The 24,410-nt window shown below is 36.9% G+C and overlaps 1 protein-coding gene across 1 annotated transcript in view; it reads left to right on the forward strand.

The window, feature by feature from the left end:
• ATF6 (activating transcription factor 6) overlaps positions 1 to 24,410 on the forward strand; it is a 210,551-nt gene that overhangs the window by 78,067 nt on the left and 108,074 nt on the right. Inside the window, 4 exon segments of the mRNA XM_044000697.1 lie at positions 6,073 to 6,216; positions 13,543 to 13,656; positions 15,174 to 15,276; positions 21,695 to 21,762. Coding sequence (XP_043856632.1) covers positions 6,073 to 6,216; positions 13,543 to 13,656; positions 15,174 to 15,276; positions 21,695 to 21,762 — 429 coding nt within the window.

A 24,410-nucleotide genomic window follows, 5' to 3' on the forward strand; every position in this document is an offset into this window, starting at 1 on the left:
CATTCTGTCCACTGTGCCACCTAACTGCCCTATGGATGTGCCATAGACATCTTAAACTCAACATGTTTAATCCTGAATTCATTATTTTAATAAACCTTCCTCTCTTCCTAAGTTCCCTATTAGGGCAGAGAGTACTGGCCCTGGAGTCAAGAAGACCTGAGTTCAAATCTTACCTTAGATACTTACTAGCTGTGTGACCTTGGGCAAATCACTTAACCCCAGTTGCCTTAAACATTTGGAACCATCTCCAGTCATCCTGATATATATCTTGCCACTGGACTCAGATGGCTCTGGAGGAGAAAGTGAGTGTGGTGACCTTGCACAGCCGTCCCTCACTTAAATCCAGTTCAGTGCAAGTCATGACATCATCACCCCAGTGTCATGATCCTCTTAGAGAATGAAGGATAAACAGCAACAACTTCCTTATTACTGTGGAGAGTAGCAATATCTTTTTAGTCACTCAGGCTTGCAACCTAAGTGTCATACTTGACCCTTCACTCTCACACACACACCCCCCACACCCCCCCCATTACTAATTTGTTGCCGAGGTCTGTTGATTTTACCTTGGTGATACTTTTCTTACATACTTGCTTCTCTTCCGTGATACTACCACCACCCTGGTGCAGGCTTTCATCTCCTCACTTCTGGACTGTTGCGATGCCTGTTGGTTGTTCTCCCTGCAACAGGTTTCTCCCCACTCCAGTAGATTCCCCATTGATCCACGAAAGTGGTTTTCCTAAAGTATAGATCTGAACAGGTTACTCCCTTATACAATGTACTCCAGTGATTCCCTATATTAAATATAAAGCCTACGTTTGCCTATAACCTAGCCTTTTCCTACCATTCCAGTCATCCTACTCCTTACTCCCCTCTGTATAAACTGAGATACACTGACAGTGACCTCCTGGCAGTTCTTCACCTGATATTCAGTCTCCTGTTTTGGGGGCATTTTCTCATTTCTGTACTGCTTTGTCTTCTCACTTTCATGGCTTACTTTAAGTACCACCTAAAATTCTAGCTTATAAGAGAAACTTTTCCTGATTCTTCTTAATACTCGTGCTTTCTCTCTGTGATTATCTCCTGTGTATCTGTTCTATAGGGAGTACCAAAAGTTGTAGTGCAGATCAAAGCTTAAATCTGTCATCCTGTTTATCTTGTTTGTCCATAGTTATTTGCATGTTCTCTTCCACAAGAGACTGAGTTCCTTGAGAGCAGGGACCGTCTTTTGCCTTTCTTTACATCTGGGCCTGGCACAGAGTAGGTGCCAAAATAAATACTCAGGTGACTTGATATAACCTTGAGAACGAGGATAGTACCTTATTCAGCTTTGTGTCAGTCTCTGAAATTGGTATAATCTCAGTGCTAATTCTATCATTAAAATAAGCTGAGTTGGTAGGTGGAGAACAGATTTGGATTGATGGCGTTTTTGTTCAACTACTTGGTATGAAACCTCAACATATGAAATGACATTTGAAATTTTAAAAGCCTACAAATAGTAATCTAAAACAGTTGTTGGCCTTTAAAATGTTATAAGAGGAGAGGAAAAGAATAGCAGCAACTATGGTGGCACCTTTTCTAAGGAATTTTTTGGAATTGAAGTGACCTGCAGCTTAATAGTTAGTATTTTGCTGCCTATTGGCCCCAGACATGAATTAAGGCTTTGGTCTATAATCATTTTACTCACTATAGAAGAGAATGCAAATTTGTTAACAAAGCTGTTAATTGTGATCATGATGATAAAATTATATTTGTGCTTATACCATGTAGAATGATTATTAGAGAAACACAAGAAGACATATGAATAGTACAATGAATTGAGCTCTAGCTTGAAATCAGGAAGCCTGGATTGGACTCCTACTCTATATTCTTCCTAGCTGTCATATCATGAACAGGTCATTTAACTCCTCAGAGTTTCAGTTTCCTTAGCAGTAAAGTACAGATAAAAAATACTCACGCTTCTTGCCTCACAGAGTGGTCACAAGGAGCATGCTTAGTAGATCTTAAAGCACCATATGTTAGTATGAGTTAATATTACAAAGGTTCACCACTAATACCATGGCTACTTGGTGACAAATTCTTTAGTTATGGGAATTCGTGAAACAAAAAATATAAAATAGCCCTTTTGTAGAACAGTTGAAAAGAGGTGGGCATTGCTAAGAATAAGACAACTTTCAGACCATTTATAAATATTAACTTAATGGTTGGCATTCTAAATATGATATCCTGGTCTAGTGGTCCTAGTGGCTCATAGGTTCTCTTTGGAGAGGTATATAAAGAAGTAGGTTTTATTGTGTATTGAAAGGCAAGAAGAAACATCATTTCATGGAACTTGTATTCAAAAATAAATTTACAATAAGTAATTACAAGATCACCATAAAAATAACTGAAGTTCCTGCAGTAACATCTATTGGAGAGAACATAATATTCTCGAAATTAAATCAGTATGCATGGTATACATGGCATGTTATCAACAGTGATTTAATCATTTCATACAGAAGCTTAACTAATGTAAATCAGTTATTATAATGAGGAAGTTAGAAAAATATAAAGCTTAGGCAGTCAGAAAACACTTGACTTGCAAAGCCTTCAATAAAGAAAATAGCAGTAGTTAGTAGCCAGTAAAACCAGTTTAAAGAAAACTACTTGAGAGTAATAGAATCATGTTGTAGTCATTTAAGGATAAAATTGGAAGGGAAACAAAAATAAAAGAAAGATGGAAATGATCTGCAAAGATTTTTTAGCAAACTTTTTGGCACAAGGGACCGTGGAGGTACCACATTTTTACTCCTTTTCTCACAGTCCCAGTTCTTACCAGGGAGATTTAAGTGGCACTGAGGTTAATAAATATGGAGAAAACATTTGGATTGAATCAAATGTATTCAGATGAGGTCTAAACTTGAGGTGATAAAACTTTGAGAGAATTGAGAAATGGAGTCTCTGGGTATCTGAAAGAGAAGAAAATAACAAAAGTGTGAAAAAATCTTGGACCTTACTGCCCTTTTCCTCAAAAAAGATGGACAAGAGAACTTTATTGAACTATATTCCTACTTTGCTTTCTATGAAAATTGTTTTGAGAGGCAGTGTTGTGTAAAGAGACATTCTTCAAGACAGAAAGGTTTAGTTTCTACCCCAAATTATGATTCACATGGGCTGTGTTGACAGTGGGCTAGTCAGTTAACCTCTCCGTGCATCAGTGTAAGTTGTAGAGCAGATATTGATCTGCTTTGATAGGAGTTTCTCATTATGAGTTTCTTATATTAATAAAGTCAAAGATAGAGTTCAAAACATAAATTTTTATGAGCGTAAGTTATATGTAAACTGAGGGCATTTTTGCTAAGTTTTATAAGAAGGGAATAGGTGGGTTTTCACAAACGGTATTTTCCAGTGGACCACATTTTTATCATACCACCTATTGAAACACAGAGAGAATACAGGAACCCACTGTACTTATTTTTTTGTTGACTGTTAAAAAAACCAAAAACCTTGACTCAGTCAAAACAAAATGCTACCTTAAAGATTTTCTAACAAGGTGAACATGTCAAAATTATACAAGCTTTCTTGAAAGATAATGATAGTAGTAACCATATTCAAGATCATTAATACCAGGCAAGCTATAAAACAGGGAGACTTATACTTGTCAGAGGGGTTTGCAACTGTTACGGAAGAAGATTGCCTAGTGATGACTCCATTTTAGTGCATAATATTGTGCTTATACATAAAGCCAAAACATTGTGGAGCCTCCTGGATATGAGATTCATAATCATTCTAAAAAGTTCATCAATGAAGGGAAAAAACAGGTGAAGAATAACCAGTTTTTTTAGCTATGCAGTGTAGATGACATGTAGAGTTCATTGATGTATATCCTATGTGTATGTATATGGGTATGCCAACAGTTGGCTTTTAAAATTTTATGAATGGAATGGAAAAGAAAAACAACTATTGTGGCATCTTTTTAAAGGAATTTTTAAAAATTAAAGTCACTTGCTTTTTATTTGTGAGAATTGGAATGACACACCCTGCTGGGAAAGACATTGCAGGGAAGCTCTGCCATGAGGAGATAGCATGTGACTAAGAAACCATGTGACTTTAGTGTCCAGAAGTGACCCTTTCTGGGGTTTCAAAGGTCAGTTTGGCGTCAGGAAGTGATGTTTGACTGTCAATCAGTGTTACCAGCCAATTATCATGGAGGTGGGTGTGTGTGTGTGTGTGTGTGTGGACAGCCCTGTTTCCTGTTGGAGAGGAGGCTTCTGGGAGAAGGAGGGAGAAGCGAGGTTTTTTTTGGCCCGGACCTCAGCTTGGCTGGTGGAGAGATTCTGGCTCTCTTAGATAGATAGGGGAAGGCATCTTAGCTTCTTAATCTCTGATCACTAGCTTCTAATGCACTTTAATAAATGCTTAAAAGTCTAAACTCTTGCTAAAGCTTCTAAATGAAGGTGACCATTCATTAGATTTTAGACAGCCTAGCTAGAATTTTAGCCTCCTTACATATTATTGTTTTGTTGCCTCTAGGCCCAGAACGTGAATTAAGGCCTCCATACATTGTTTTAACTATGTGTATATATATAGATATAGTGTCTTTATACACATATATTTGTATATACACCTATAGTGTATTTGTGCATTTGTATATAATATGTACTTTATCCTCTTCTCTCAAGGCTTTTATTTCTTCTACTAAGTCTATATTTTGTAAGCTTTTCATTTTACTTAGCTTGGAGATTGAGTATTTGGCATGGAAACATCTATTAAAAATGTTCTAAAATGTTTATTGATCATTGGTGAAGTTGTTAATTGTTGATATTAGGTTTTTATTTTTATTTCAAGGGCTCTTCAGATAAACCTATGAAGATGGTATGAACCATCTTCAGAAAGTAATATTTTTGTTTCCTCTTTGCCTGCACTTATTCTTTCAATTTCTTTTTCTTATCATTGCTATCCCTAGAATTCCTTTTTTTTGGGGGGGGGGGGGTGGGATGGGGGTTAAGTGACTTGTCCAGGGTCACATAGCTAATAAGTGCCAAGTGTCTGAAGCCGGATTTGAACTCAGGTCCTCCTGAATCCAGGGCCTGTGCTTTATCCACTGTGCCACCTAGCTGCCCCTAGAATTTCTAACACTATGTTGGATAGTAATGATTATAATGGGTGCTACTGATCCTATTGTAAAGGCTTCTATTTTATTCCAATATAATGTTGGCTCTTTGTTTTTGATAGATACTACTTATCATTTTAATGGAAAGATCTATTTCTGTGCTTTCTAGTTGTTGTTGTTTTTTTCAGTAGGAATGGGTATTGTCAAAAGCTTTTTCTGTATCTATTAATGTCATATGTTTTTTGTTGTTCTTGTTATTAATATGGTCAGTTATGTTTACAGTTATCCTAATATTGAACCAACCCTGCATTCCTGATATAAATCCAACCTGGTCATGCATGGCATGTAATGTTTGTTATATGTCACTGTAGTATATGCTAGTATTTTATTTAAAAATTTGTATTGATATTTATTAGGGGTATTAGTTTCTCTGGTCTAATTATAAAGGCCATAGTAGTATCATAAGATAGTGAGCTTCTGATGTATAATTCTAACAAAGAACTTACGTTTTGCTCTAGTTATTGGTTGGTATATTGGTATGTTGGCTCTTGAGAAGGTGATTTTTTTTCCCCCATAAACATTTTATTTCCTTGTTAAGAACTGAAATTTCCAGTAATCCTGAAGGAGTTTCTTAACTTGTCACCTGAGGTTGATGTTTTTAAAAAATCGATATGTATGTAGATATGTAAAATATAAATATATATGTAGACACATAAAATATTCTTAAGCTATCTAACAATGGTCTTTGTTTTTTAGCCATTTATAAAAAGGCTATTTTTTATATCTTTTATAAGAATTGTTTATAATGGGTAACAGATTTGCCCTGCAAAACACTTAACTTCATTGTACCAATTTACTTTGATTTTTTTTTTGTAAGCACAATTTGACTTACAGAGAATTTATTTTGTTTCTTGGCAGTCTAAAACATGAATATATGTAACTTATTTTCAATATACTGATTACTCCATACTTTTGTATTTCAGTATGTTTGAGCGGGATTCCAGCACAGTGACATCTAGAATGAACCCTGCACATCAGAGTAGACATCTTTTAGGATTCTCAGCTACTGAGGGACAAGATTCAGTTCCAAGAAAAGTTGATGGTGCCATCCAGAAAAACAGTTACAGGTGATTTTGCATGTCCCTATTATATTTTGACTTCTTAGTTGATCTAATAAAACTAAAAAGTGGAGTTAATATGATAGATAGTAGTTTGTAAATCATTAAAGTTGGTTTCTATTCTCAGCTCTACCAGAAAATTTGTGGTGTGATTATAGGTAAGTCATTTCTCCTCTCTTCCAGAATTTCCTTATCTTAAAAATGTGGAGATTAAAATAGATGATAATAAATTATCTTTTCTAAATCAGCAAGCATTAATTAAGTGCCTACTGGGTCCCAAGCACTGTGTTAGGCTCAAAAATGAATTACATCTGCCCTCAAGAAGTTTACATTCTTTTTTTTTTTTTTTAATGTATGAGGTATTTTATTTTTTCCATTACATGTAAAGATAGTTCTCAACTTTTGTTTATACAAGCTTTACAATTTCAGATTTTTCTCCCTCCCTCCCCTCCCTCCCCCCTCCCCTAGACAGCAGGTAATCTGATATAGGTTATATCTATATATCTCTATACATATATATATATACATATATATATATATATATATATATATACACACACACATATATATACACATAATAACATTAATCCTATTTCTGCATTAATCCTGTTACAAGAGAAAGAATCAGAGCAGTGATGCAAAACCTCAAAATAGAAAGAAAAGAAAAAAAAAAACAACAGCACCCAAAACAAAAGAAATAATATGGTTCAAGCAGCATCTATACTCCACAGTTCTTTCTTTCTTTTTTTTTTCTTGGATTTGGAGATCCTCAAGAAGTTTACATTCTAACAGGGAAGGGATGTGTGTGGGTGTGTGGGGATGTCTGTTTCTGTGTGTGCTCATGCATGTGTGGGTGGGTGTATGTCTGTGTGTGTGCTTGTGTGTGTGCGTGCGCATGTGCATGCACCCATGCTCATAAAAAATATAAGATAAGTAAAAGACAGCTGGGGGAGGGAGTGGGAATCTCAAGCAGAAGGTGGCACCTGAGTGAAACTTTGGCTGAAAGAGCAGCCCCTGCCAAGGCACAGAGATAGGAGATAAAAATGAAATGCCATGTTTGGGGAACTGTTGGAAAATCCTATTGGGTTTTACGTTTGAGACGCCACTTAAGCTCTTTGAATTCGTTTATTCATCTGTGTTACATAATAGAGATTGTAATAATTAATACTTTGTGAAGTTAAGATTAAATGAAATTAATATTTGTTAAATGTTTTGCCAACCTAAAAGCACTCTATAAGTGGTACACATTATGATGTGACCTTCTAACCTTCCTACCCACATCTAAATGACAGCACTAGGAAAAAAGTAAATATTTAGGCCCAAAATGTACAAGAAAAATATACCAAGGCATGGGTGACTTTAGTGCTTTGATGGAGCCAGGAACACATGTGGGACACCAGCAAGAACTGGCTTGAGGCATGTTGCTGCCCCAGTTCACCCATTCTCATTGATTTCGAATTCTTTTCCTTTGCAGACTGGAATTAGGCAAAATAAATTACTGTTCTTTAGTGTACTATGTACAGCATCAATATGTTGAAATTTTTCATCTATTTAGAAATAAAATGATGACAGCATTTTTTTAGTGCATGCACTACACGATTGCTTTTGAGCATTTCATATTTAATAATATGTTTTCAAGATTTCCTAATTTCTTTGTATTTCTTATTAGAAAAGAGTCAGTCTAAACCAGCAGCTTGTGTTAGAAATATATATTTTATTAGGCAAGATCTAGTGGAAGAAATGATTAAGAGCTTTATTGATATTGACTGTACCATGCTGTAAAGGCTGCAGAATATTCTTTCTTGTCATAACCCATCCCAGCCATGGAATTCTAGGTACTATCTCTCCTTCCCTCCATCCAAATTTATCTCCTAATCCAGATCCTTCTGGCTCTTATTTATTGGCTTTCATGTCAATCAATTGATAAACATTTATTAAATGTCTGTCTACTCCCTGCCAGGCACTTCTTCTAGGTGCCAGAGATACGAAGGAGAAAATGGAAATGATCCCTTTCCTTGAGGAGCCGTCTGTGCTCTCACAGGACATGGCCCATGTGCATATAAACTCAGGCTCAGGGACTGGGCTTGTGGTTTTTCTGATGTAAATAGAACCAACTACTCCCAATGCAGGTTGGCAGCTTCACTGTAACTCATAGTCGGAGGGAGTTGCCCAGAGCACTGAGAGGCCCTGTGACTTGGCCCACTTTACCCAGAGAAGGTATATCAGAGGTGTTCTTGGCTTGGAGGCTGGCTCCCCAGCCACCCTGTCATGCTTCTCTCATAGAAGTATGTACTCAGCAGTATCATGAAAACCTGAGGAGGAAGGCATCAGGACATCCACACTGGCCTCCTTACACCACACCCCATCTCCTGTCTTCTTACCTTTGTGCTGACTGTCCTCCTGTCTGCAATAGACCCCCCTACCCTCTTCCCCCTTTAAGACTCAATCCAGGTGCCACCTTCTGTATGAAGCCTTTCCTGATGGCCCAGCTGCATTTGCCGCCCTCCTGTTCCTTCTCTAATTATCTTGTCTTTTTTTGTATGTGTGTACTTGGCATGTGCATATGTCTCTCCCAGCCATATTGTAAATTGTTTGAGGACAGGCACTGTTTTACTTTTTCACTCTCTTTATCCCCAGCAGTAGAAGCAGCTGGCAGAACAGCAGTATAGGTCTGGAGTCAGGAAGACCTGAACCCAAATCCAACCTCAGACAAGCTGTGTGACCCTGGGCAGATCACTTAGCCTACCAAGGATAAAATTAGATATTTGCAAGGGCATTTAGCATATAGTACCCGGCACATAATAGACACTATATCAGAGCTTAGTCCCATCCCTTTTTCTAGCACCTGGCACAATGCTAGGCATATAGCACCTAGTGCTTAATAAATGCTTATTGATTGATTGTTTGAAACAAAACTAATGCTGGAAGAAACTGATGTAAAACTTCCTGCTTTTCTACTTGCCGGTAGTAATTAATGGACTCAAACAGTTAGCAGTGTCCCTGAATCTGACTGGAATTTTTGCTTTTACTAAAAAATTATTCCAGGTATGTGCCATGAGCTTTGATTTTGAAGTTCTTCCCTTTCTGATAGGAGATCAGTCACAGCTTAAGTCATTTTAATACATGATGTTTTAGGTTCAGGAGGGGGTCTGAACATTGATAACTTGTTTGTAAAATTCTGTTGCTGAAGTATGGGACAGTTGGGTTACATTTTAGGTAACAAAAGAATCTGTTAATTGTATAAGATTTGTGCTTATTTTTGGTAATATAAAACCAGTAGCAGTTTTTACCTTCTTGCCTCTATTGGATAGGTTTACCAAAAGAGACTGTATATTCTAGAATGCAGTATTCTGAATCTTGTTTTGGCTTCAACCAGTGCATGAAATTTAAGCTATGTGACTTTTCTTTTTGCTTCAGAAGGCATCATGGCTAATATTTTATCTTGGACAACTAGTAAAAAATAGAAAGGATTATAATTTTTTTTTACTACTAATTCATATCATTATATGTGAGAATACATACTTAAACTATTTGAGAACTCTAAGAAAAAAATACATCAGTGTACTAGCCTGGTATTGTTTCTTTTCACTATGCTCAGTATTGAAATTAAGATGCTCACTGTTGTTTGAAGAGCATTTTTTTCTTTTTTCTTTCTTTCTTTCTTTCTTTTTTTTTTTTTTGGTGAGGCAATTGGGGTTAAGTGACTTGCCCAGGGTCACACAGCTAGTACGTGTCAAGGGTCTGAGGCCAGATTTGAACTCAGGTACTCCTGAGGCCAGATTTGAACTCAGGTACTCCTGAATCCAGGGCTGGTGCTCTATCCACTGCGCCACCTAGCTGCCCCTTGAATACCATTTTTGTGTCATTTGAAATATATTGGGGGTGTCTATCTCTGTCCCCTGCGTTACAGGGAACTTAGCTGGGGTTTCTAATATATGGCTATTTATAGATTAGAGGCTATAGCACCAGTCTTTGGCATTAAGCATTTATTAAATCATATTAAATGGGGGCAGCTAGATGGCACAGTGGATAAAGCACGGGCCCTGGATTCAGGAGTGCCTGAGTTCAAATCCGGCCTCAGACACTTAACACTTACTAGCTGTGTGACCCTGGGCAAGTCACTTAACCCCAATTGCCTCACCAAAAAACCAAACCAAAACAAAAAAACCTATTAAAATCATATTAAATGTTAGTAAAAAGAGAACACATGGCTCCAAAAGTTCAAAAGCCTTACATTACCTAGGCTAGAGAGGAGAGCCACTGGGGAACTCGTGGCTGCTTTCCTTGGCGTCCTCGCCAAGAGAGAGCCAGAGGGCAGCATGGCTGCCCCCTCCAGAGAGAGAGAGAGAGAGAGAGAGAGAGAGAGAGAGAAGGAGAATGACTCCCATTCCCCCCAAGGATTTTTATTCTCTCTCAGGTAGAGGCAGGTCATTGCACCTTGACCCAAGCTAATTGGCTAGTAACATTCAAGTCCATTGATTGGCATGACTTTAGGGTGGTACATATCAAAATGGGCAGTGCCCTGCTACTCATGGTCGGTGAAAGACATACCCTCTGAGAGCAAAGCTTTTAGATAGGTGTCGTTTTAATCTCTATTGTCCCTATTCAGAGTCCAAGCTCCAACTTTATTGACTCTGGGCTGGCTTTAAAAGAGATTAGGCAAGGCTCTCTCAAGTGGGGAGCCCCCCCCCCAAATCCATTATTTTCTCACATTTTGAAGGGGCCAAATACGAATTAACATTAAAACTGAATTTTCAATTATTTACTACTTACTCATCAAAGCTGTGTTTCTCCTTAATAAAGTCTATTTTATATAATGCTTATTTTAAAAGAATAGGTTTGCATATAAGATCAAAAAGTAAAGAGAAAACCAAATTATAAGTCCATAGTTTCTGGGTTTGTAACTGCCTTCCTTGACTTGCCCATCATTTTGTAAGTGCATTATCTTTTAAAATCTTGGAAGTACGTGACAGTGTACTCTTGTACATGTGCCCTCAGAATGTATTTATGTTTTTTGTTCCAGAAATTTTCTAACTTCTTAGTATTGTTTAATGTGATCTTAATGGGTCATTTGTAGAGGGTGTTTTCACTTGATATAAAACGATTCACTAGACCACAGACCATTTCAGGGTTAATGTATGTTTAATTGTTTCCAGATTGTTCATTGGCTTATGGAGCTCACTTTCCCTTCTCCTCCAACTCCACCCAGTCCCTTTCCTAGTATTTCTCCTATCATATTTTTCCTTTCCAAAAGAACATTTTTGGCTGAAAGAACAAAGCTCGTCGACACAGATGTGCAGAAATCATTACTAGAATTTGTCTGTCGCATGGAAAGAGGGTAATAAGTCAGAAATATGTTTTCAAAGGGATTTTTAGAGTATTTTGCAAGAACATAGTTGTTAATATACTTTTATGTATGCAACTATGTGTGGTTTTTAGATAAATAGAAATATGATGTTGGACACTTTCATTTTTTCGGTGTTCTCAGTCAGTTTCTCTGTCTGCATTTAGAAGAGTCCACTCTTTTTGCCAAGTGCTAGATTGACTTTCTTCTCTAACCACTTCATTTTGTGTTGACTTCTTCTCCATGTCATGTTCTCATAAGTGTGTGGAATCATCTCTTTCTCACATATTGTAATAGGGTAGGATGTGACAGGGACCAGGAGAGAAATTAATCCCCACTCACCGTTTTGAGGAAATAAATCTGTTCTTGGCTCAGTTTTATAAGTTAATCACATAAATTCATCTTTCTAATTATACATAATGGATCTATGTTACAAATTGTATACGAATGAAATTAAATATATCTAAATGTACTAAAACAGATGCTTTTAAATTTGCCCTATTAAAATTATTTTATAAAGAAAATAATTCTTTCAAAATATAAATAACTACTCCTTTTTTTATTTGTTTTTAAGAGCCTGGATAGTAGCATATCTAGTTTTCATAAAATAATAAATACCCATATAACAGTTCAAGGCACTATTAAATTTCTTACAAGATGTATCAGAACGCTGCTTGGGGAAGGGTGAAGGGCAGTAAGGTAACAGTTATGACTGCTCAGGGCTTCCGTATTCCTCTTTCAGTCAGACCCCAGATTCCTACTGGTGAATTTCAAGTAAGCAGGTCAAGTGATTGGACATAGGATATATTTTTTTAATACTTTTAAAAGCGCAAATGTGTGCATGCCCTTTGATCTAGCAATACCACTGCTTTGTCTATATCCAAAAGACATCCAAAAAAGGAAAAATGACCTATTTGTACGAAAATATTTATAGCAGCTCTTTTTTGTGGTGGCTTAAGAATTGGAAATCAAACGGATGTCCATCCATTGGGGAATGACTAAACAAGCTGTGTGGTATATGATTGGTTTTTTTTGTTTGTTTGTTTGTTTTTTTTTGTGCAGGGCAATGGGGGTTAAGTGAATTGCCCAGGGTCACACAGCTAGTAAGTGTCAAGTGTCTGAGGCCGGATTTGAACTCGTACTCCTGAATCCAGGGCCGGTGCTTTATCCACTGCGCCACCTAGCCGCCCCTTGGTATATGATTGTAATGGAATATTATTGTGCTGTAAGAAATGACAAGCAGGATGATTTCAGAAAAACCTGGAAAGGCTTACATGAATTGATGTATAGTGAAGTAAACAGAACCAGGAGAATATCATACATAGTAACAGCAACATTGTTCCATGAAGAACTGTGAATGACTTAGCTTTTCTCAGTAATACAATGATCCAGGACAATCCCTTAGGACCATTGATGAAGCATACTATCTCCCTCCAGAGAAAGAACTGATATTATTGAATACAGACTGAAGCATGTTATTTTTCACTTTCTTTCATTTTTTTCTTTTATTCAAGTCTTGTACAAAATGACTAATATGGAAATTTTTTACATAATTGCAGATATATAACCTATATCTGATTGCTTACTCTCTAAGGGAGGAGAAATTGGAGGGAGGGATGGATAGAATTTAGACCTCAAAACTTTAAAAAAAGTTGAAAATATATGTTTTTAAATGCATACGATGCTTAAATGCTTCCCTAGGTATATGACTATGTAGAAAGAATTATTTTTCAAGACTGGTCTTCTAGTCCATCTCTGGTGGTTGTAAGAATGCCACAAAAGGAAAAGGCCATGGGATCTGGGACCACATTATAATTTGCTCTTCATAGTGCTGTTATGCCTACTGTTTATTAAGTTCTCTATTTTATCGTATGGCTATGGGCACTATATTCTTTTCTATATTAAATGATGGTGGTGATTTCCCAGTGCTTCTTTATTATAAATCTCTAGTCAATCATAAGGAAACAAGTGATTGTATTTGTATATTTCAGATATGACCATTCTGTCTCTAATGACAAAGCTTTGATGGTGGTCACTGAAGAACCACTGTTGTATATTCCTCCACCTCCTTGTCAACCAATAATTAACCGTACAGAGTCTCTCAGGTGAGTGCTGTTTGGTTGGTATGAGAATACCTGAAAAGTTTTCTGGAATCAGCAGTTCTTTCTTTTCCTGCCTTCAGTTTCAAAGAGATGATTAGATCACAGATAATGTCTAGACACTAGCTTCTTAAACTGTGGGTCTCGACCCCATATGGGGTTGCATAATTGAATGTAGGAGTTGTGAAAAATTTGGCAACAGCAATAGGTTATGTATACCTATTTTGTATACCTGTATATCTGGGGTCACATAAAAATTTCTCAGGGGAAAAAAGTTGGCAAGTGGAAAAAGTTTTAAGAAGTTCTGGCCTAGACCTGCATCTCTCAGACATTTTGCTTACATTCTTTCTCACTCTGAGGAGATGAGGTGCAATGAACTGGTAATACTGGTATCACTGTGGGAGAGTTAGGAGACTGATGCACACCTTCATGATTATGAATGTAGGTTCTGTATAACTCATGGCGGCATGCCTAGCAACACTCCCAGCACATAATCTCTGGGCAAGAAAAAGAAGTGAGTAGTTCTCTATATTTCTTACTGTCTAACAACATCTATCTCATGTTCACTGTTTCCTTAGTAACCACCTACTTCATAGGGTTGTGGTTCATTTAGTTGAATTCAATAAGCATTTATTAAGAGACTTCTGTGTACCAGGTTCTGTGTTAGGTAATTAAGAATAAAGAGACAAAAACAGTCCCTGTTGTTGAGGATTTTCCATTATGTTGGAGTTGCATACTTAAATATATCATAGCATTTTGAAATGAAAAAAAAATGTCGTTTGCATGAAAACTTATCCTTTGGAATTGCCAAGTGACTCCCAGTGCTAGCCCAGGGATTCCCTGTAATCTCTTTCTGACCAATTCTCCAAACCCCTTATCATCTCAGCATGGTGAGAGCTCCTGGCATTGCTCCTGCTGCTGCTGGCTTTACTGCCTGCAAGGCCTACAACTGGTGATGCCACCCATGCACTCCTGGCCAGCCCCTACCCCAGTGTCAATGACCTCTCCTTCTGACCTCCCAAGTTATCTTGGCCTGGAAAAATGTCAACTTTTGGCTTTGTTCACCAGAATTTGATTTTAAAAGTTATTTGAAAGTTGTTTGAAGGGAAATAGTGGGAGATTTTGGCTAGAATGCTCCTTCTACTATGCCATCTTCAAGACTAATTTTCAAAGGTGTTCACACATCAGTTTGTAATTAGGAATCTTGAAGTTTGTTAAGTTCTCTCAAGCCTCTGAGATGCTTGCTTGCACAGTTGAAGAGCAAAGGAAAATTTCGGAATAATTTTTTACGGAAAAATCTTTCTACTGTTTATACTTGGCAGGTACTTAAGTGAATATCATTTCAGTTTTGAACTTGTGATTGAGTAAGTTGCCTTATGAATATGAATGGTATGTTAAAAGAAATATACATTAAATGTCTTCATTTATTCAGAATGTTGAGAGTATTATGAAACATTCATTTGTAACTATGATGAAACATTTATTTTTTAGATGCATATTTAATTGAACATTTTGTTTAATAGGTTGAATCACGAACTCCGAGGATGGGTTCATAGACATGAAGTAGAGAGGACCAAGTCAAGAAGAATGTCAAATAGTCAGCAACAAAAAACACGTGTGCTGCAGGTATATTTTGAATTTTTATGACAAAAAGAAAACTATTTATCTTAACTTCTTTGCTATCAAAGCACTCCATATATAGCACATATGGTCAGCTTTTTAATTATTTGGGTACTAAAGGAAGCTGTTGTCTAGGAGTGGAAAGGGTACTAGATTGGAAATGAAAAAACTTTGTCCCCACACTACCAAAAGTGTCACAGGCAAATCACTTAACCTCTTTGAGCAAGGTTCTTCATCTGTAAAATGAAGGAGTTGGATTAAATCAAGAATTTTTAACTTGGGGTCAGTGAAATTGTTTAAATTTTTTTTCTTGAGAACTGTTTCGGTATAATTGTTTTCCTTTGTAATCCTATGTATTTTATTTTATTCATTTCAGAACTTTGTTTTGAAAACATTCTCCCCCTTTCCCTCCCTCTATTTCTTTATGTATTAGTAAAAACATACTATTGTGGTTATTCTTCAGTAGAGAAACTAGGGATTAGATTAATGATTCACATTTATCATATAGCGAAGCATGATGTGTACCAATTCTTGGTTACACACTGCCTCCCACAAGTTTGTGATAGATTGTTGGCAGGTCAAGGATTTTACCTCCAAGACCACTGAACAGTAGTTCTTCTAACTGATAGAGTGAGTGCTATTGGTTGCTTCCTCTAGCATTTCTCATTTCTTTCCACTTTTTTTTTCCTTTAGCCTCCTTCAGATTCTGAAGAGAACCAAAAGTCTTATAAGGTATACTATACAACTTTAGTGAATTACTTAACTGTGATGGTGTTTTGTTTTGTTTTTAACATTTTATCATTGCATATTTTAATTGATTCCTTTCCTTTATAACTCTGATTTAATAATATTTAGCAGAAAAGATAAAGGAAAGGAAGCAGCTGGCATTACTAGAAAACTACTTTTGATAATCCAGTTGCCCAACTTAAAAAATTACAGGCAATTTAGGACCATTCTTGACTGATTAAGAAGTTGTAGGTCATCCAGATACATTACTTCTTTCTATTCTCTTTCCTTCTATTTCCTAGTTTCTTAGCATTAAAAAAAATTTTTTTTACATTCATTCTGAACTTATATACAAACAAAAAGGGGGAAATTTCCATGTACACAGTACAGCATAAAAACATTCAATATAAAGCCATGAATTTCCATTTCAGTTTTATTTTTCTTTTTTAAACTATGTAATAAATGCTACATATAATTTTCAAAGGTACCCTGCTTTTCTGTGCTACTTTCTAACTTCTCTTTTGTTCTCTGCTGTGCAATTTTTTTCTCCTTCCCTCCCTACCCCACTGTAGGGAAGGCTACCATCAGACAGAAAAATGTATTTATGTATGTATGTATGTATGTATGTATGTATGTATGTATGTTTGTAAAATCATACTATACATACTTCTGTTTATCAGTTCTTTTCTAGATATAGATAGCATCTTCCTTCATAAGTCCTTTGTAGTTAATTTGAGTATTTGCAATACTCAAAATGAGTTGGTTGTTCAAAGTTCTTTTTAGAAAAATATTGCTGTTATTGTGTACAATGTTCTCTTGATTCTGCTTATTTCACTCTTCATTCTTTCATGTTTTTACATCTTTTTCTAAAATTAACCAGCTTATCATTTCTTATAGCATAATAGTATTCCAACACAATTACATACCACAACTTATTTAGCCATTCCCCAATTGAGGGGCATCCCCTCAATTTCTAGTTCTTTGCCACCACAAAGAAAGCTGCTATACATATTTTACAACATATAAGTTTTTTTTTCCTTTTTCTTAATCACCCTGGGAATTAGACCTAATAGTGGTATTTCTGGGTCAAAAGGTATATAGTTTTATAATTCTTTGGGGTTAATTCCAGATTGTACTCCAAAATGATTGGATCAGATGTTCAGAGTTCCACCAATAGTGAAACAGTGTCCAAATTTTTCCATATCCCTTCCAACGTTTGTCACTTTCCCCTTCCATCATTTTAGCCAATCTTCTAAGTGTAACATGATAAATTGTTTCAATTTGCATTTCTCTAATCAATAGCAATTTAGAGTAGAAGCAATAAGTCTCATTCTCTCCTCTATCTCTCCTCTAGATCAATTGTTTTTCTAATGAGATGTTTTACATTCTCTTTTTTTTTTAATTTTTTTTTATTTCTTTGTGTCTTATAATATGATTAGCTTTCCCTTGTCCAATTCTAGTTTTTAAGGAATTATTTTCTTCCTTAAGCTTTTGGATCTCTTTTTTCCAATTGGTTTATTTTCTTTTCATAATTTTCTTGATTTTCTTAGATTGCACATTTTTTCCCCAATTTTTTCTCAACCTTTCTTATTTGATTTTTAAAGTACTTTTTTTTTTGGCAGGGCAGTGAGGGTTAAGTGACTTGCCCAGGGTCACACAGGTAGTGTCAAGTGTCTGAGGCTGGATTTGAACTCAGGTCCTCTTGATTCCAGGGCCAGTGCTCTATCCACTGCGCCACCTAGCTGCCCCCTAAAGTACTTTTTAAGCTCTTCCAAGAACTCTTTCTGGGCTTCTTCCATTTACTAGTCTGGGAGATAAATTAAGGGAAAGGTTAAGTAGGGGAGATTTATGATCTAATATCCAATTTTAATATCTAATATCCAATTTTAAATCTCACACTTTTCTTTAAAGTAGGTGTGACTTTTAAAATTTTACTCTTTTCTTTTGAGTATGAACCCAGATACTCTCTATTCCCATAGTAGCTATCTATGGTTAGATTCTTTTTTCCTTTGCTTACTCTTTTTTTTTTTTTTAATTAAGAGCTTATTATTATAGTCAAGTTCTAGTCTTGATATGTGAGGGATGATAATACCTCAGGCTTCAGGTTTTTCTGTATTGTTGATTTCTAAACACCGTCTGCTCTCCCCTTCTCCTGAGCCATGGGTAGGGCCCCCCAGCCTGGCTGTCACCACAAACACTCTTGCTCCCTGGAGCCCCTTCCATAGCCATGAGCTTTAGCTCATCCCTCTGCCCTGGAATGGAAACCAAGGATTCCACTCTCCTGCAAGTACCCACAGCCAACAGAGTCCCCTGCCCCTTTGCTAGCTCCTTTTCACTTGCAGCTACAGCCTAGGACCATGTCTGGTGATCACAACTGGGCTTGGCATCCTGCAATAGTGGAGGGACCTTCAGTATTCTCCTTCTCAGCTGTCTGCCCCCCCAACCCCCACTGTCTGTGAAGTGAGGACTTCTTGTTTGTTGATTCACTGGATTCTGCCTGCAGTTGTTTGCATTTCCCTCTGGCCAAACTCTGCCCAGTTTTCCTACCGTCCTCTCAAGTTGTCTTAGAAGGACAACTGCTTTACCCTGACTTTTAATTATTTCTGTTACTCTAAGTTCACTTTTTAAGGGGATATTTTATCTTGTTTGTGGGGAAAATTTGGAGAGCCTGGTATTTTCTGACCTACTCCACCATCTTCCCAGAATCCTCTCTTGACTTCATTAGCATCTTTTTTTTATGATTTGGGAGGAGAGGTATTAAAAATAGGCAGAAGAAAAGGGAAGCCAAATTTCAAATCATCCAATTTATTGTTTATTAGTTTCTCTACTGAAAAATCTTGGTGGGAGATATTCAAATAGTTAAAATGAGGTTTGTGGGTTTTCTGTATTTATGTTTACTGTGCATCCTTTTTGCTCAGTGTTAATAACATTACTATTTTAGCTGTCCAGTTGTTTTCCTTGCCTCCCATCTCTCTTCTTCTAATCTTTTACACACACACACAGGTCCCAGATCAAGTTTTCTAAAACACCACCGTGATTTGGAATCTATCACCCTTTCTAAAACAAGGTCTAATTTTTATTTCCTTGAAGATTTAAGATTATGGGGCAAGTGGAAAAGGAGAATATGATAGTATAAATCACTTGGCTTGAGGAAGAGGAGTTGTTAGTCACCCATTTCCACTTGAAATACATATCATAGCATTGTCAGTTTAAATTATGAAGAGACCCTAAAGGTCATTGATTCCAACATTCTCGTTTTATACATGAGAAATTGAGGCTAAGAATGGTTAAATGACTTGAACTCCATGGGAGAAGAAGGAGGGTATTAATGCTTCTGCTTCACTGCAGTGATTAATCAAGTTAAGTTGTAGAGTTGGAGAACCCAGGCTTGATTTTTGTCATTCTTCTGCTCCAAAGCTCCCCTTTATCTGTAGGATAAAGTCAGAATTACTTAGTCTATAAAATCAGGATCCTTCATAATCTAGCCCTATTCTACCTTTATAGTCTCATTTTCCTGTTTTCTTTATATGAACCTTTCTTTCCAACATTTAGCACAAATCTTGTGTTGTTTTTTTTTTTACTCCAAATCCCATATTTTTCCCCTGTCTGGAATTCTTGCCTAAGCCTCTGTGCATGTGTAATTCCTATCCATCCATCAAGTAAAAATTTAAATTCTCCTTTCTTCATGAAGCCTTTCTAGATCAAACTGTCTCAAAATATTCCCTCCTTCCTATGAACTCAGAGTACTTGTCGTCTATACCTATGTTGACTGTATAGTGTGGCCTGATTTCAAGAAAAAGAAGTCATTGTAAAAAGACCTTGTGGAAGGAATGTCTTTTGCCAGAGCATATGTTCCCATTAAATCACTTATCTCCCAATCATGTATTTCCTTGTGGTTTGGTGGGGTTTTTTTGTATTTGTTTTTGTTTCATGTGTTCATCTCTGTAACTAGACTGCAAATTCCTTGAGAATGAATAAATATAATGCTTTTTTCTAATATGTACTCATATTTAGCTTTGACAGGTGCAAGTGGGCATCCAGGAAACAGAGGAAAGTAACTGAATTCAGCTCCCTTCCCCTACACCCCTTTCCCATGATCTCTCTTTTCTTCCACTTTGTGTGTGTGCTCCCTGTCTCACACCAGAGGGCAATAATGAGATGCCTGGGATGACAAAGACATAATGGTAGAAAAATCAAAAAAAGAAAGGGTATAAGAAGTCAGATTTGAAAGAAGCAAAGCTAGGAAAGCTTCAGATATGATAATGTGGTGAGTGGCCTATTGAATCCAAGTATAAACAAAATACAAAGGTCCTGGCCATATTACACTTTCGGGGTTTTTTTTTTTAAATCATTTGAAAAATCTCATTCCATACATTCTTGTTTGTAATTGACTTCTGTTATGTGGATAAATCATTAAGACTCTTAGTCCCCTTTTTATAAAGGAATTACAATAACTACCTCTTCTTCAGCTCATTTTACAGATGAGGAAACTGAGGCAAATAGGGTTAAGTGACTTGCTCAGGTTAACACACCTAGTGAGCATCTGAAGCCAGATTTGAACTCAGGAAGATGAATCTTCTTGGCTCCAGGTCTGACACTCTATCTACTACACCTTGCTGCCCCCAGTGGGCCTTAAATGTCCTCCTTTAGTAATTGAGTACTACCTAAAGTGTTTTTTGGAGCTAAATCTAAGATCCTAAGTCTACATTATAATTTTGTTCCCTCTGGCATGAAATCCAATAAACAACAACTTGGGACAGTGAAGAAAAAAGTACTGTTAATTGGTGAAGCAGTTCTTTTAATAAATAGAACTTAATTGTTTAATTAGGGCAATAGAAAGGCTACTTTTTAAACTAATAAAGAGTGAAACACTTTGGAACTCTCAGATGTTTAGATGGCTTGAAGAGATTATCTTGAGCAACTTTTTTTTTTTTTTTTTAGTGAGGCAATTGGGGTTAAGTGACTTGCCTAGGGTCACACAGCTAGTAAGTGTTAAGTGTCTGAGGCCGGATTTGAACTCAGATACTCCTGACTCCAGGCCTGGTGCTCTATCCACTGTGCCACCTAGCTGCCCCTTGAGCAACTATTATTGACATGAGGTGATGGGCATAAGTAGACTTTTAATGCAATTGTGGACTAATTTGTGTCTTCAGGATTGAGCTATATTTCTCATCAGTGAGTTAATGTATTGAATTATGGCTCAGTTCATATGTGTATTGAGCAGTGTTAAATACATTAAACAATAAGATATATTTTCATAATTTATCCTTTACATTTCTAATACTTTGCAAAACAGTTATTCACACAAGTTATGTTCCCAGAATTCATTGCTTATGTATATCTTAGATGTTAGAACTTGTGGGACCTGCTGGCTAGAGCACAGACCTTTTCTTTTATGTGGCATTGCTTTGGATTATTTCCTTTCTCATCATAGCTTATATGCAGGGACATGTTGTTCGGTGTTTGACTTAGAGATGCAGGTATAAGTATAGGTGTTCATGTTTTGTTAAGCCCATTTGAAGGGAATTTTAGATCTGCCAAGCAGCTTTTTGATGACAGAGACTATATGTGAATATTAACCAGAATGTACCTAAACAGATTGTATAAACCCTGTAATCATCCAGTGTTTAGTCTTAGACAATCCATGGAAAAGACCTTATTTCCATTTTTGTAATAAAAATTATTTCTTGTTGTTTAGAATTCTCTGGAACATGGTTCTAATTCTCAGCTGATGGCTGTGCAGTATACAGAAACAACCAGCATCAGGTAAGAAAAGGTGAAAGCTCACTAATGAAAAATTAAGCCTTTGGTTAGACTGTGCCAAGTTTTTTTCACTTTGTTTGGAACTAAGGCATTATTGAATATTTGGTATTTTTAAAAACAGAATAAGTGAAAGCCACTGAAAAAATTCTTATAAATTGTGCTTATCTTTTTAGTGTGTTAGGGGTTTTTTAATTAATTTTTTTTGCAATTATTAAATAATTCTTTTTTTCCTTTCTACTGCCCTTCTCCAGAAAAACAAAACCAAAACAATTACACCAAATAAGCATAGTCACACAAAACAAATTCCCATAGTGGCTGTGTCTCAAAATGTGTGTCTCATTCTGCATATTAGTCCATCACTTCTCCATCAGGAAGTTGGTAGTATTTCTACTTGCCTTTTGCAATGTCATTTGGAGTCATCATTGATTACTGTGTTGATAAGAGTTCTTCAGACATTCAAAATTGTTTGTTTTTCCAATGTTGATGTGATAGTATAAATTGTTCTCCTGATTCTTTTCACTCCTGCCTCAGTCCATATATATATATTCACAGGTTTCTCTCAGATTCATATACCATGCTTTGTTCAGCCATTTCCTAATTGATGAGCACCCTCTTAGAGTCAGCAAAAAGAGTTGCTGTAAATATTTTTGAACATAGGGGTCCTTTTCCTCTTTCTTTGATTGCTGTGTGATAGTCTTACTAATGGGATTGCTGGGTCAAAGGGTATACAGCATAACTTTTGGGTATAGTTCCAAACTGCCTTCCAGAATGGCTATACCAAATGAATGATCCTCTGAAAGATTATGCTCAGTTTTGATGGGTAGGTGATTCTTGGTTGTAATCCCAATTCCTTTGCCCTCTGGAATATCATATTCCATGCCCTCCGGTCCTTTAATGTAGAAGCTGCTAGATCTTGTGCTATCCTGACTGGGGCTCCACAGTACTTGAATTCCTTTTATCTAGCTGCTTGCAATATTTTCTCCTTGACCTGAGAGCTCTGGAATTTGGCTATAATATTCCTAGGAGTTTTCCTTTTGGGATCTCCTTCTGGAGGTGATCAGTGGATTCTTTCAATTTCTATTTAATCTTCTGCTTCTCTGGGCAATTTTCCCTAAGAATATCTTGGAAGATGATGTTTAAGCTCTTTCCTTGATCATGGTTTTCAAGTAGACCAATAATTTTCAAATTATCTCTTCTGAACCTATTTTCCAAGTCAGCAGTTTTTCCCAGAAGATATTTCACATTGCCCTGTATTTTTTTATTCTTTTGGATTTGCTTTATTGTGTCTTTGTTTCTCATAATGTCACTAGCTTCCATTTGTTCATTCCTCACTCTTAGGTAATTATTTTCATCAGAGAGCTTTTGTACCTCGTTTTCCATTTGACCAATTTGACTTTTCAAGCTGTTGACTTTTTACTCATGTCTTTCCTGCATCACCCGCATTTCTCTTTCCATTTTTTCCTCTACCTCTCTAACTTTATGTTCAAAGTCCTTTTTGAGCACCTCTGTGGCCTGAGACCAATTCATATTTTTCTTGGAAGCTTTAGATATAGGGACCCTGAAATTGACATCTTCCTCTGAGGGTGCACCTCAATCTTCCTTGTCACTGAAGAAACTTTCTATGGTCCTCACCTTTCTCTGTCTACTCATCTTGCCTTTCTTTTACTTGACTTTTATCTCCTTAAAGTGGGGCACTGTTTCCAGGCTGCAGTATCCCAAGGTTCAGAAGTCCCAGGTGGTATGAATTAAGGAGGATCAGGTTCTTCACTCTCCTGGCCTATTCCCTGGTCCCTAGATGACCCCAGACCAACTTGCTAATCAACCAGCTTTGTGTATTGTGGTTGTTAGCTCTGAGGAGCCTGTGCCCCTCCCCCACCTGGGCCACTGCTACTGAAGCCTACCTCCTGGTTCCCAGCAGGGGGGAAAATTCAAGTTCTGCTTCAGCACCGGCATAGACTCCTGTAGTCTCCCCCCTGCCAAGGGCTCAGCCCTCTCACCAGATTGTGAACTTAGTTCCAGACAACACTAGTGCTTCAGCTGATTCAGAGGCTCTGGGGGTCTCCTTCTCTGGTGAGGCCTTCCTGGGACTGGATCTGTGTCAGGGTGACTCTGGGGGTGGGCTCCACTCCTGTCTCAGCACAGCAGCTCCCTCCTTCTGACCTTCAAAGTCATTCTTGGTTAGAAAATGATTTCAGCACATTCTTCTGTGGGTTTTGCTGCTCCAGGCATTGTCCTATGGCGTTATTTGGATGTTTTTTGGAACAATCATGTCATGATTTTGAGAGTTCACTGCCTTTCCTCCCCCATCTTGGCTCTGCCCCAGAAGTCCCCAAATGAATGATCAAAGCATATATTAAGCACTTACTATGTGTTAAGCACTTGGGAGAGATGGAAAATTAAGACAGCCCCAACTCTCAAGGAGTTCACATTCTCATGGGGAAGATAATGTATATTGAAAGTTTCAGGTTCCAGTTAGATCAAAAGGTCCCATGGACCTTAGGAAACAGCAGCAAAGAAGATGATGATGATGCATCTTCTTTAATAATTTTCTCTGATAAAATCATAGTCTTTTCTGATGTTGAACCTGTTGTCATTTTTTCAGTATTTTGACTTTCTTTTTATTATTTCTTATTGTCTTCATGGAATTATTG

The sequence above is a fragment of the Dromiciops gliroides genome, chromosome 4 (genome assembly GCF_019393635.1).
Source record: "Dromiciops gliroides isolate mDroGli1 chromosome 4, mDroGli1.pri, whole genome shotgun sequence".
In the NCBI taxonomy this organism is placed as follows: Eukaryota; Metazoa; Chordata; class Mammalia; order Microbiotheria; family Microbiotheriidae; genus Dromiciops; species Dromiciops gliroides.